The sequence below is a fragment of the Engystomops pustulosus genome, chromosome 8 (assembly GCF_040894005.1).
Source record: "Engystomops pustulosus chromosome 8, aEngPut4.maternal, whole genome shotgun sequence".
Taxonomy (NCBI): domain Eukaryota; kingdom Metazoa; phylum Chordata; class Amphibia; order Anura; family Leptodactylidae; genus Engystomops; species Engystomops pustulosus.
Genome location: NC_092418.1, coordinates 78,553,416 through 78,566,601, shown reverse-complemented (window position 1 = coordinate 78,566,601; position 13,186 = coordinate 78,553,416). Strand labels below are relative to the sequence as shown.

Genomic DNA, 13,186 nt, shown 5'->3' with positions numbered 1-13,186 from the left:
TGTTTGTGTGTGTGTGTGTGTGTGTTTGTCTTTGTGTGTGTGTTTGTCTGTGTGTGTGTGTTTGTCTTTGTGTGTGTGTTTGTCTTTGTGTGTGTGTTTGTCTTTGTGTGTGTGTTTGTCTTTGTGTGTGTGTGTGTGTGTGTGTTTGTCTTTGTGTGTGTGTGTGTGTTTGTCTTTGTGTGTGTGTGTGTGTTTGTCTTTGTGTGTGTGTGTGTGTTTGTCTTTGTGTGTGTGTTTGTCTTTGTGTGTGTGTTTGTCTTTGTGTGTGTGTTTGTCTTTGTGTGTGTGTGTGTGTGTTTGTCTTTGTGTGTGTGTGTGTGTGTTTGTCTTTGTGTGTGTGTGTGTGTGTTTGTCTTTGTGTGTGTGTGTGTGTGTTTGTCTTTGTGTGTGTGTGTGTGTGTTTGTCTTTGTGTCTTTTTTTTTTTGGCCAATATCACAGCTTTCCAGTGCACGGCAAGGAATATTAGATAACGTCACTAGGGAGGACAATTTGTTGTGTAGAAAACAAGCTCTTATACAGCCATGTACATTTAGTACCTGAGTTGCGTACATGATGGGTTTCATAGGTTTGTTCTTTAGTTGAATTTATATATAAAGTCAAAAATGTATATTTTAAAATTGAACATACAGACCAAATTTTTTTGTCCAGTGACAATTGTAGTAAAAAAAAATTACTTTTTTTTTTTTTTTTTTGCTGTAATTGGACCAAGGATAATAAATAAAGCTTCGTTACAGCCACCTGACAGCTGATCATTGCAGTCTGGGACTATAGTAACGCATCCAGAGAGCTTCACCAGAGGTCACAGTGGGCAGAGAGGTCTGTCTGTAACTAGGGGTCATCTGTAAGTTGGGTGTCCTTAAATAGTCATTTGAAGGTGGGGAGCAAAAAATGGAAACCGAATAACTGAAAAGGCCCGTGGGGAGCAAAAAATGGAAACCGAATAACTGAAAAGGCCCGTGACGTTAAAAGGTTTAGGTCCCTTGTCAAGTCACCCATAGATCAGGTTTTGGTGGTTATGGATTTAAGTAGAGGGGGCATATACATGTTTTTCCATTAGGGTTTTGCATAAAACTTGGCAGAAAGGAGAAGACCTTGTATGATAACTCATTTATGACAAACATTTAAAATAGGATTTCCTTTCATTGTGAATGCTGGGTCGGTGAAAAAAGAAGGTCGTCCTTGCCTCTGGCAAAACATCTGAGATGACAGAAGTGGCTAAGCTGCCATGGTTCATTGAGTTAACCAGGATTTTGGCCCTTTGGGTGTAGGGCTGCTGAGATTTTGGATGCTTTAGCAAATTGAGCATGTGAGACAGAGGTCATCCGTGAGCTGTTAATATAACGTTGGGGTTATAACCGTTGTGCATAGCATTACTAGCACTGGCCTTGACACAAATCTATACCCAGGGAGCACAATCGTGACCTCTATGATGATCATCCATCTGAAGCATCAGAAGTAATGAAATAATTAAGAAAGCCCTAAGGTATGTTAATTTGACAACATAAAATCTGTTCTGCAGCAGCTTTCAATTAACCGCTTAATAGGTTTCTCTGATGCTTGGCGCTTGTAATGGAAAGGTATGTCTAGATATGTTTGTATGTAGATCTTCACATAAGAGACAAGGAAGTGTCCTCCTCAGGTCTGAAATCTGTAAGATTCCACAGTTCGGCTGCTTCCCCCTCCATTCTGAGCATTCCCCCTGTGTAGGCAAGATAGCAAACTGCAAATGGAAAATGGGATCTGGACCATTGGACCTATTAATTGCCCCGCTGGTCTAGTTAATTTTTTCCCTTAAGTTAATCTTCTGCACAGAACTAATTTATATTTTTATAGCGGCTTTTCTTCATGTACAGTCTCCAATTCCTGTGCCTCCCCCTGGCCTGGGCACAGCCAGCCAAGTCATTGACAAATTAGATCTGCACATTTTGCAATTTCACAGTTGTTCATAAACACTTCAGCTGAAATGGACTGTCCTGCCTGCTTTTCATGCACAGCAGGACTAGTATTAGCAAAAGCTGTTTCCATTCTCCACTTTTCACTAAGGATATGAAATTCTGGTAGGTGTGTGTGTGTGCGGATTTACTTATTCCAGGCAAATTGGAGCTTTGCATTAAGCACTTCATGTTTAAGGGTCTGGGATTCTGTTCTTTAGCCATCACATTTTCTCTGAAATGGAGAAGAAAGGTTTGTTTTACATCTCTATAATTTATAGCGAAGGCTGTGCTTAAAAACAGGCAAAGTGGGGTCTACTACTGTTCTCTCTGTGTGCCTGGACCTGATGGGTTATACTGTGGCTGTCTTCATGGCATGGTGTGCTGATGGTTGCTTCTAAGTGGTTGTAAATAAAATAATTATCATATATTCTAAATTACTAAAGGCTATAAGTAATAAGGATGCTCTAATTTATTATATACAGTTTTCTCACGTGTGTGAGTCTAAATTATTCCTTTATATCTTTGATATTCTGTTTGGAAATTTCCAAAAACTTGCTTATATGTGGTCCAATAAAACAAGTAGAACTGCATTGGGCAACTGAACGTATGTCACGTAATTTTAAATAACTCCTTTTAGCTATAACAAAATAGACTGGGAAATGATTGGCTTTAACCCCTTCAACGCCCTATAACTTTCATGTTTCTGTGTACAGAGCTGTGCGAGGGTTTATTTTCTGCGTAACAAATTTTACTTCTCAGTGACCCCATTTATTATTTCATACCATGTACCGAGAAGCTGGGGAAAAAAATCCAAATGTGGGGAAACTGGTTAAAAAAACCTCATTTGGTCACTTTCTTCTGGGCTCAGGTTTTACGACTTTAACTCAATGTGTGCTCCAAATGATGCGCCTACTTTATTCTTTGATTTGGTACAATCACAGTGATATCAAATGTATATACTGTAGGTTTTATTGTGTTTTTTAGTACATTCAAAAATGAAAACAATGTAAAAAAAACAAAACCAAGCCCCATGCCATGCTTTCATGGTAATTGATGATGTCACAGGGAGCAATAACCTCAAGAAAGAAGGCGGCGCCCACACATCTGCCATCTTTTAAATGGCGCCAGCAGCAAAGAGTTTTATAGCACCGATCACAGGTATTAGCGGTGGGTGTTTGCTGGCAAACCCTACCTCTGTTTGACAATAAAACCCCACAATATAAATATGCACTTTAAGAGAACATGTCGGTCAATTCAACCCCCCCCCCCCCCAATAAACATGTTACTAAAGTTATCTCACCATTTATGCAAATCTCCTTATGTGCGTCCCATTTGAATCATCTTCAGCCCTAAGAATGGATATTCAGAAGTCTTCTCCATAGCTGAAAGTAGCCAACGTCTCTTTCAAAGTGTTTTTTTTTTTTTTTTTTTTTGCAAATAATAGGAGAGGACTGTGAAAAATTTCGCAATTGTAAATTCTATGGTGAGGATTCCTTTAGGAAGAGAGGATATACAGACCACGGTGAAACACGTGTCGGGGTCCCTGCACATCACCGTGGTCTGTATATTTCACATTAGTGGTCTATCTCTTTCCTATATACATAGAACTTGTTTCCCTTTTTGTCCTCAGACCATTGAGGCATGTAGGACATATCCTTTATCAGGAGGACATGTACTGTGATGCAAGTTGTTTGGACGGATTAGGTCCTTTTTTGACAGTAGTGATGTACCATTAGCGATTGTACCACTTTTCATTATGTTTTTTATCCTGCTCTTGTGCATTGTGTATTAGTCTGTTTGTTATCCTTGTGTTCCCAGATTTTATCCCCACGGGAAGCTTTTTTGATTATTTAATAAAGTATATTGAATTTTGTTAATCATCCTTTGGTACTTGTTTACTTACTCCACTTGATAGGTTTATGTTTAAGGTAGGGAGGTGGTGTGTTCTGCCCTAACAACCACCCCCACACTTTGTTTGGTGTATTACTAAAGTAAGCAGCTCCCAGTGTTACAACAGATGTAGCAGTGTTACACTTCTAGTGTTATCAGAAACCTCCGATAAAGCTAGCAGACACTTCCGCGCTGTACAATAGAAATGTCGGCCGTGCTTGCATTTGTATACAAGTCGGACCTGGTATACTGTAATTACAGAAAATAATTTGTGCCGTCATGGGAACAAGGATTATCAATGAAGCCTCATTACAGACACCTTGCAGCTGATCATTGCAGCCTGGGACGAAAGTAACGCATCTACAGAGCGTTACCAGAGGTCACAGTGGGCAGAGAGGTCCGTTTGTAACTAGGGGTGGTGTGTCCTTAAGTCGGGGAGTGTCTGTATATGGTTTCTGTCACAAGCCTCTTTCTGACTTGTACATCTTAAATTTCTTCCCCTGTGTCAGACTTGCTGTGGATGCAGCCTAATCTAATATCCTTTTGTTCTTTGGGTAAAGATTTAGTGAAGTACCTTTTGACATATATAAAAATCTTTATAACCTCAAGCGTAGGGATGTATCTACAAACACCGGTATATACATGATATAATTATATACATGATATACTTCCACAGCCTATTGTGTATTAAGCTTGTACCATTAATGTATTCATATTGATGATGTTATTATGTTGAGATACATTTGTCACCAATCCTAGATTGTACCTGAGAAAGAAACTGGCTCTATGAAGGGCCAAATACCTGCCCCTTTGATGCATGCCGGAACAGAGCAGCGTGACAGTATTTAATGGGCTGGAACTCCCAGGATGCCGCGCTGAGGCTGAACCAATTATCCGTTAATCTGGAGCATTTGTAATGTGCCAGCTCCCTGCACATTATTAATGCAGGAGAACTGGGGACTTCTATTAGTGCAAAATTAATCAGGGTATCCAGAAAAGAGCTGATCCAAAAGTTCTGCCCTGGCAATGCTGTTTAACCTATTGTATGCTGCCACATTGTTCATTCCCTCTAAAAGTACCACCGACTTGTCAACTATTGTCCACCTTCACCCTCGGCTTACTGTATGTTATAGAAAACGCTGGGCTCATCAAAGGCTGTATGTGTTGGTGGAACATAAATGCCATATACTGGGAGAAGTTTTAGAACATCCCCAGTTACAGGTCGTAGATTGTATCCTCTGGAAAGGAAAATACAAAACTTTATATTTGAGGTTTCTACCATATAACTTTCACATGTACAGGGGGGAATCCCAGGCCTGTGTGCATCATGTTGTTTTACCAGCGAACAGAAGACATTGGTGCGAGAGGAGAGAGACGTTGGCTTCTGTGTTTTATTCGCCTTGTTTGATTCGGCAGCTTGTCCGCCTGCGGTCCATCTGTCTTGACTGCAATTCCAAGGCTTATGTTTTTGTGTATGTGTTGAGAGTCCAATCTTTAGAGAAACAAGACACGGGAAATAAAACTTGATTCTCTGTAATGTACCTAGTTAAGAATCCAGTCACATATTGTATTTACTTAAAACCCATCTGTGCTTGTTTTACCAGTAATATATTCGGTCGGCGGCCTGTAGACTATGCAGAAACAGAGGAGATCAAGTCGGCTTTGCTGCAGACACAGTCAAAAAAGCAAATACACAGCCCTGGCTCTACAGTAAGTAACAAAGTCTGCCTCAACACACAGAACTATTCAATATATTACCTGTAGTACTTTATGTAAGTGCTAATATTATGTAACGAATAGTAAACGGCTCTATGCCTTTTACATAAGAGTTCTGCATCAGTAGGGATCTGACCTCTGGCATCCCTACCAATCAAGAGAAAGAAGGGTCTGCGCTACCAGCTGTAGCAGAACATCTCTTAAGGTGCCCTGGTGAGCCCTAGGACATCACCCAGTGACTAGTACACCACTACGGTTGGTAGTATGCAAAGAGACTCTGAAGGACACAACATTTTTAAAGGGTTTTTCATATTTAATGTTGAAGCCCGATCCTTCATAGAATGAGTGAGTGTGGTTACCCAGCAATGTCCATAAGAGTGTGGCTGTATTTGGTACTGCATATTGGCCTTGATGTGATGTGAACTGTAGTGAAAGGGCTATGCTCCTTACTTATGCAAATTGTTAGCATTCTTGGTTCAAATGCATGTTTGAGCATAGTTGAGTGGTTTAGTGTTTACTGCTCATTTTACAACATTTGGAACACTGCGGAAGAGGATAATGTGTTTTGAAAGTCAGTACGTAGGGAGGTGGGTAGTGAGATCTGCTAAATACTACAGAATATAAAGTATAGGAAACTGGCTGACATAACATTGACCTGTCAGTCTTAGGTATTTTTATGTTAAAGAAAGTAAGTGAAACACTACTTTTATTCTTTTGGAATAAATTTATTCCAGGATTAGTGACTATCAGTCCCAAAGCTGTATAATAAAACCGATACAGGCGGTCCCCTACTTAAGAACACTCGACTTACATATGACCCCTAGTTACAAACGGACCTCTGGATATTGGTAATTTACTGTACTTTAGTCCTAGGCTACAATAATCAGCTATAACAGTTATCACAGGAGTCTGTAATGAAGCTTTAGTGTTAATATTGATTCTTGTGACAACTCAACATTTTTAAAATCCAATTGTCACAGAGACCAAAAAAGTTCTGTCTGGGATTACAATGATAAAATATACAGTTCCGACTTACATACAAATTCAACTTAAGAACAAACCTACAGACCCTATCTTGTATGTAACCCGGGGTCTGCCTGTATTTACTTTCATGTTCTTTACTTCACAGCAGAAGCTAGTACGGTGTAGAGAAGGATCCCTTGTTGTATTAGGAAGTGGATTGTCTACCCCTCAGAGGACTGATCTCAACAAGCTTGTGTCATTATTGAAGACAGACATTTATTCCAACTACAACAGCTCAGGTAAGGGTCTACATACTGCTCATATATTACACTTGCTGAAGGTTACTTTTCATTTTTCTTGAAACTTCCCTACATTGATTTGTACTAAATGTGCTGCACATTAGTCTACACCAATGTAAAGGAAATCTGCCATCAAAATCAAGATAAATCAGGGGCACTTGCTCATAGATCCCAGGTCTGTGGTAATCCTATTATATTTGTTATCCCTCACCTCCTTTCTCTTAACATCAAAGTTTAGAATTATGTTCCTGGGGCTCAGGAGCATAATTCTAAAAATTTGGACTTCACAGGCTGTGCAGGAGCATGCTACTTCTCCTCTGTGCTCCAGCACAGTGTAACAGCCTGTGAAACTACATCAAAGCTGGTCTCTAGTAATAACCTCTAGAACCCTTTTGTCTCATTAGCATCATTTTAAAAGGAAAGAGGCCAGGGATAATATAAGAAGATTACCAGTGTCACAGTGGAAGTAAGAGTCACTGGTTTGTCATGTTTGATTTCGATGGTAGATTTCCTTTTAGTTTGAGCTAATATTTCTGAGAGGCTGGAATAAAAACATTTAGGAAATCGCAGACTTAGTTGATGTTCTAATTGTGTTCCATAAAAAAATGATTTCTTCCTGATTTTAGTAACTCACGTTATAGTTGGAGATGAACCTACGCTCCGCACCATGAAGTGCATGATGGGAATATTATCTGGATGCTGGATCCTCCGGTTTGCTTGTAAGTGTAAAAACCAACACTACCAGAAAAATAATTATTTAGTATTATGCAACATAACCTAGAGTCTCTCTTCCAATGTATCTCTAAACATTCCTCTTCACACCATGACACAGCCAGCTATTTATTACTGTGGCATATAATGCCACTTCAATAGACTGTATTCAAGTGGGTGAGGGAGATGAAGCTGTCACTGTTGGGGGCTTTTTAGTTTACATGTACAAAGTATTTTTCACATGCACCTCAAGTGAAAGGAAATATCTATAAAAGATTAACATTTTTCTACTGCCTCTGCAATCCTCTTGTTAAACAGGGGAAATATGTAGTATTACATGGTGTCTGCAAATAATCAATGGATGGATTTGGTCTGCCATAGTGGGATCTCCCCTTAATGCTTCTCAGAAATGGATGAGGGTTCCCCTCTGTGACAGCCATATGTGATGAGCAGATAAAGTGGAACCTTGGGTAATGTGCAAGTTGGTCTGCAAATGTTTTGCAAGACCACCAAAATTTCATGATGCAAGTATTGTGAGCCCCCCCCACCTCCCTTTCTCTCATTGTACAACACAATATAGAACAAGTAAAAGAAATGACAGGGCTAGATTCTGCTGTACTACACATGACTACATATTCTGCATTTTGCTTACTATGTTTCAATGATTTCCTTTTGGAAAACTTTTTTTACAAATGAAATTCTGCTGGTAATCCAAGGTATTCGGTCATTCGAGCAATTTGGATTATAAGCATGATCCTGGAAAGAATTCCACTCTAATCCAAGGTTTCACTGTATATAGTTAACCTATGTTAATACTTCACCATCAACAAACACTTGTGGTTCTCGTGCAACCATTTGTTAGATAAGTGTGTAATAGCTATAGCTATATAGATAATAAAGTTTTAGGCTTATAAGAAATGTCTTGTCAAGAGTTTTCCTTCCAGGCAGTTTTGGTGGAGCTTTTTTCTCCTTTTGTTATACTTGTATCTAGAGAAGCCAATGTAAGGTCAAGCAGAACACAATTGCATATCCAAAACGTATAAAAACTGAAGACAACCTAATGCTAACTAGGGTCTTCCGTAACTTCTACATGTGCAGCTGCAGGAAGCTACCTGCCACAAATGATGTCCTTGTGATCTCTCGACCTGTAGAGATCCCTCAAAGAACCCCTATGAAATCTTGTTGGTGCACCTTGACCTGTCCCCCCTGGAGACCCTGAGGATTCCTCTCTGGCCCGGCCTCTTCAGGCTTACCTATCGGACTCTGAACATGCCAGCCATGCCAACAGAAGGCACTAGTGCTCTTGAACAACCTATCTCCAGTGAAAAACTATCGTCTGCACTAAGGCCCCAGGTCCTGAGGGCTTCCCTGCATCTTATTATAAACGCTACTCGCCACTCTCGCTTGCCTTTTCCTCCAGATATGTCGCAAGCATATAGTACGGTCATCCATAAAGGGAAAGGCCCCCGGGGGTTTGGGCAACTTGTCGCCTAATATCCCTAATAAACGTGGACCTTTAATTATTTGCCAAGGTCCTAGCCATGTGTTTGGGTCCACTTAGGGACCTCTAGTCTCTTTCCAGGTATTTTGGCGTGGTCGGCCTGCCAGATATCTGTAGCTACTTCAGGGTGGCTATGCTGCAGAAGTCCTTGGACTATTGCCATCGTAAGCAATGGGTGACTCTCAAAAATACTTGCTGTTACCTACTCTGGCTTGCTAACTTGCTGCCTACTTACTCTTTATGTGACCATCCCACCTATGGGCCAACATTATCTTTGTAGGAAATTTTTTCATAACTTCTGATCTACACATCCTCCTCATTACCCTTATTTGCACTTGAGGCAGATGTGGGGAGCTGGCAAAAATAAGTGACCTTCCTCTTTGCTGCTTTGGAGAATAATGCAGCTTTCTGTCTTCTCTCCCATCAGACCCTGGGTTTAACCATATTCTTACCCTGTTCAAATTGGGTTCCTCAGGGACTGGAGCTGTTTCTCACTCCTTGCTTCATTTCTACCTCATTGTGACGCCTGAGGTGGATTTGAAACAGGACCATGGCTAGTATGTTTTTTACACTAGCCCATTACACTGCCCATTGCCCTGGGCACCCTTCTGCATATCTTCTGAGAATGCTCCGCGCTGCATCCTTTCTGGAAAGGAATCAGGGATCTGGTCTTCTCCTTCCCTTTGCCCCACTCCCATGCCTTTTTACTTGCTGCAGCAGTTGTATATTGCAAAAAGGACCTATATAAAGCAGATACAGGGTCCTCTTCTGAGGGCTGTTCAGGTCTGCATTCCTTCTGGATGGAAATCAAAGCTGCAATCGATCCTGAGAGTGAAGGACGTTTTTTATATGGTTTTTATTGGACATGTGCTTTGAGCCTATTTTATTACTGCATTCACATACAAGTAGGCCTTGTTTTAGGCAAAGCCACATGTCTGTGCTATCATTGTTTAAATGTAAAAAACATACATAATATGTTTGGTTAAAAATTCTAAATTCCATGTTCACTGTTGGATTATAGGGTCAATTCACACAGTTATAACTGTTCTTGAGGTTTAGTGTCTAGGCCTTAGCTCCTATATAAAGCTTTTTCCTCTCTATCCCTGGCAAGGTCTTCCTGGCTTTTTTTTTCATGTGCACAAAGTTGTCCACTACAAATATTCCACAAATGTCTGTAATGGGAGGAATAAGGCATTTTTCTATTCTCTGTACCTTAATGTGTAGACCTTTTGTGTATTAGGGATAATGTATTCCTGCCACTTGAGATAGTAGTAACGCTAAAGCAGAATAATACTTGCCTTTCCAATAACAAGTATCTAAATGTTCACAGTGCAGTCAGCTTCTCGAATGAGCACTCTGACTGTGGGGATCTCAATTATTTCAGGATATACTGCTAAGTTTTAATGACTTTGGAGACTATGTACCTCTAAATGAAGCCCAATAGAGAGCCATTAACTACCAGTATATTTATGCTAAATGTTTAAAGCCTGAACACCAGCAAATTAGCCGGGTGCAATGCTGTGCTTTAATCACTTGTGGGTTTTTGGTGCACAATATCCTGTCCTGTTGTGTGTGTGCATTCTATCATGGTATCATTTCATTTTGGCTACACAGTGTGTTAAATTCCCTTGTGATTGTGTATAAACAAAGGCACAAAGACCAACTTGTTGGCCCAACTTTCATTATGTTTCTTGTCAGAAATGTGCCATCCATGTTTCTTATGATTCATTGCCTCATGTTTTTTTAAGGGGTAAAAGCTTGCCTCGAGACAAGAAGACGAGAACCAGAAGAGCTTCATGAAGTAGATGGTGGACCTCACCGAGCTCGGCTCAATATTGAACAGCTGGTAAATTTTCAAAATTTATTCACATTTTTAGAACCCTCCACATTTTACTTGAGAAGACAAATAGTGTATTTACTTCATGATGTATAACTATTGCAGCATCAGATTGGCTCTCCATTATCATGCCATTGTGCCTATGAGGCCACATGGTATAGCACCACTTAGGGGTGAAGATCTCTGCTTATTCCTTTTAGCAAACCTTAATAATATTACCTGTATATATTTGAAGATGGCATAGAGGTAAACAATTGATCGTTTCACAAGACAGTCTTGTAAAGTGTTGAAGCCAATATCTCATTCAGGGTCATAGGTTTTTGCCTAAATGTCACATATCCCTGTTAAGCATTACGCTAGATTCACATCTGTCAGAGGGCTCCGTTCATAGCTTCTATGGTAGAATCCATCATGGAGGTCTGATCTCTTACCTAACGTCTTCAGCGTGGCATGCCCGGCCTTTAAGACTCTATAAGCATGTAAAGTTGGCCTGCAAAGTCCTCAAAGTTTTTGTTTCTTCTCTGTTCATGGCCTCTCACCTATCCAAACCAGTTTTCTAGACTGTACTGAGAAGGTGCAATGACATCAAAACAGTTGGGTGTTCTTTCCTTCTAGTAGAGACTTGCTGGTTTGGCTATCATCCCACATAATGTTACAAGACTTCCGGAAAGATGTTTTTAAGGTAACATTGAGGCATTCCTTTCCTTTCACGACCCTGGAAAACTTATTTGTATATTCCCTTAGCAGAATCCCCAGCAGAGCATGCATGGCGTTTAAGCCTCTGTACGACTCTGTCCCAAAGAGGTTATTCATTTTAGGTTTATTGTTCGCACGATGGAACAATTTTACATGAGTTAGCTTGGTTCATAATATAAATACTGTTTGCATTAACATCATTAGTTTGTAATATTGTAGACAAAGGGGAAGAGTAACCAATGGTAACTGAAGCAACAGGCCAAAAAAACTGATCAGAACAAAACTGAACCCCTGTGTGCACTGCAGATTTTCTGCGAACAAAGTTACAGGCGAAAGTCCAACAACCGACAAAGAGGACAGAATTCTTTATTTGTTGTGTTTTGTCAATTATTTCTATCCATTCATGTTCAGCTGAGCAGAATGTTCTGGAAGAAGCGGTGTCTTCATGTCATTTCATTACATCTTTGCTTTATGTTATGTGTTACTTAGCTGCCAAACCTGCTGGATGGATGTCATTTTTACTTCCTTGGATGCTTCAAAGAACACAAAAAGGAAGACCTGATTGAATTGGTTAAAGCTGCTGGTGGTCAAATCCTGATTCGCCAACCAAAACCTGATAGTGATGTAACACAGATGATTAACACAGTAGCATACCATGCCGAAGCTGATTCTGACCAAAGGTTCTGTACACAATATATCATCTATGACAAAACTTCCAAATTTATTCCTGGCAGGGTGCGCCAAGGTAAGGTTTGGTTCGCCCCATCAAGTTGGCTGATTGAATGCATCACCAGCTTTTACCTTCTGCCAGTGCCTCAAACGTAGCAGATACTGAGAAATTGCAGATGACTAGAAGATGCAACGTTTCTCCTCCATGGCCTGGTGTGCATGCATATCATTTTAAATGGAGAGATGAAACAAATGTTTTCATTGTGCTTAACAGAAGAGAGAAGAACTAATAAAAGAACTGTCTGCTAACCATTGCCTGGTGGAGCTAGCTTCAATAATCTGGGACTACATAATCTACTTTAACTTTCTTGTGCCATTAATTTAACACATTCGATCAAGAAACCTGTTTAAATGTGTTGACCATATTGAAAAAACCACTATAACACACAGATACAATGCATTATTTGGCACTTGTCATTTTACATGTTTTGCCTTTTGTTTTGTTTTTTCACCTTCCCCCTAATGTAAATCTTTGCAATTTGGTGTCTATCCATTCTTTACAACAAGAGTCTTTTGTTAAAATGCTAATAAAATAAGTTTATCTGCCATCCTGATGTGCTATTACACAATAATGTAAACCATAATTGTTGGTGCTGTCTCTGTTATTGGGATATCACAAGGCAACCACTGCTTTCATAGACCTATCAGATACAATAGACAATCTCCATTAGCTTCCAGCTTTATTAAAGGGCTTGGCCAATTAAGCCAAACTTTACCAGGGGAAGTATAAAACCCTAATATCATAATAAACTTGTCATGCCAAAGTTCATCCGTAACTACATGACCCTCTGGAGTTATTTAGCAGGGCTTGTATGTCCGTATTTTGGCATACAAGCCCTGATATTGCAATTTCTGGTGCAATGCCAGAAATTGTGATTGTTTTCCCATTTACACCACCGCAACGCCAAG

The 13,186-nt window shown here is 40.0% G+C and overlaps 1 protein-coding gene across 2 annotated transcripts in view; it reads left to right on the top strand.

The window, feature by feature from the left end:
* Positions 1 to 12,825, top strand: part of BARD1 (BRCA1 associated RING domain 1) — a 42,638-nt gene extending 29,813 nt beyond the window's left edge. The window contains exons 7-11 of one of the 2 annotated variants that reach the window (XM_072121368.1): positions 5,430 to 5,535; positions 6,671 to 6,803; positions 7,430 to 7,522; positions 10,764 to 10,861; positions 12,038 to 12,825. In XM_072121368.1, coding sequence (XP_071977469.1) covers positions 5,430 to 5,535; positions 6,671 to 6,803; positions 7,430 to 7,522; positions 10,764 to 10,861; positions 12,038 to 12,373 — 766 coding nt within the window. In that variant the 3' untranslated portion in view covers positions 12,374 to 12,825. Of the gene's footprint in view, positions 1 to 5,429; positions 5,536 to 6,670; positions 6,804 to 7,429; positions 7,523 to 10,763; positions 10,862 to 11,767; positions 11,917 to 12,037 lie in introns of those variants that run through there. The other variant, XM_072121369.1, reaches the window with a different exon arrangement.
* Positions 12,826 to 13,186: the final 361 nt, after the last annotated feature.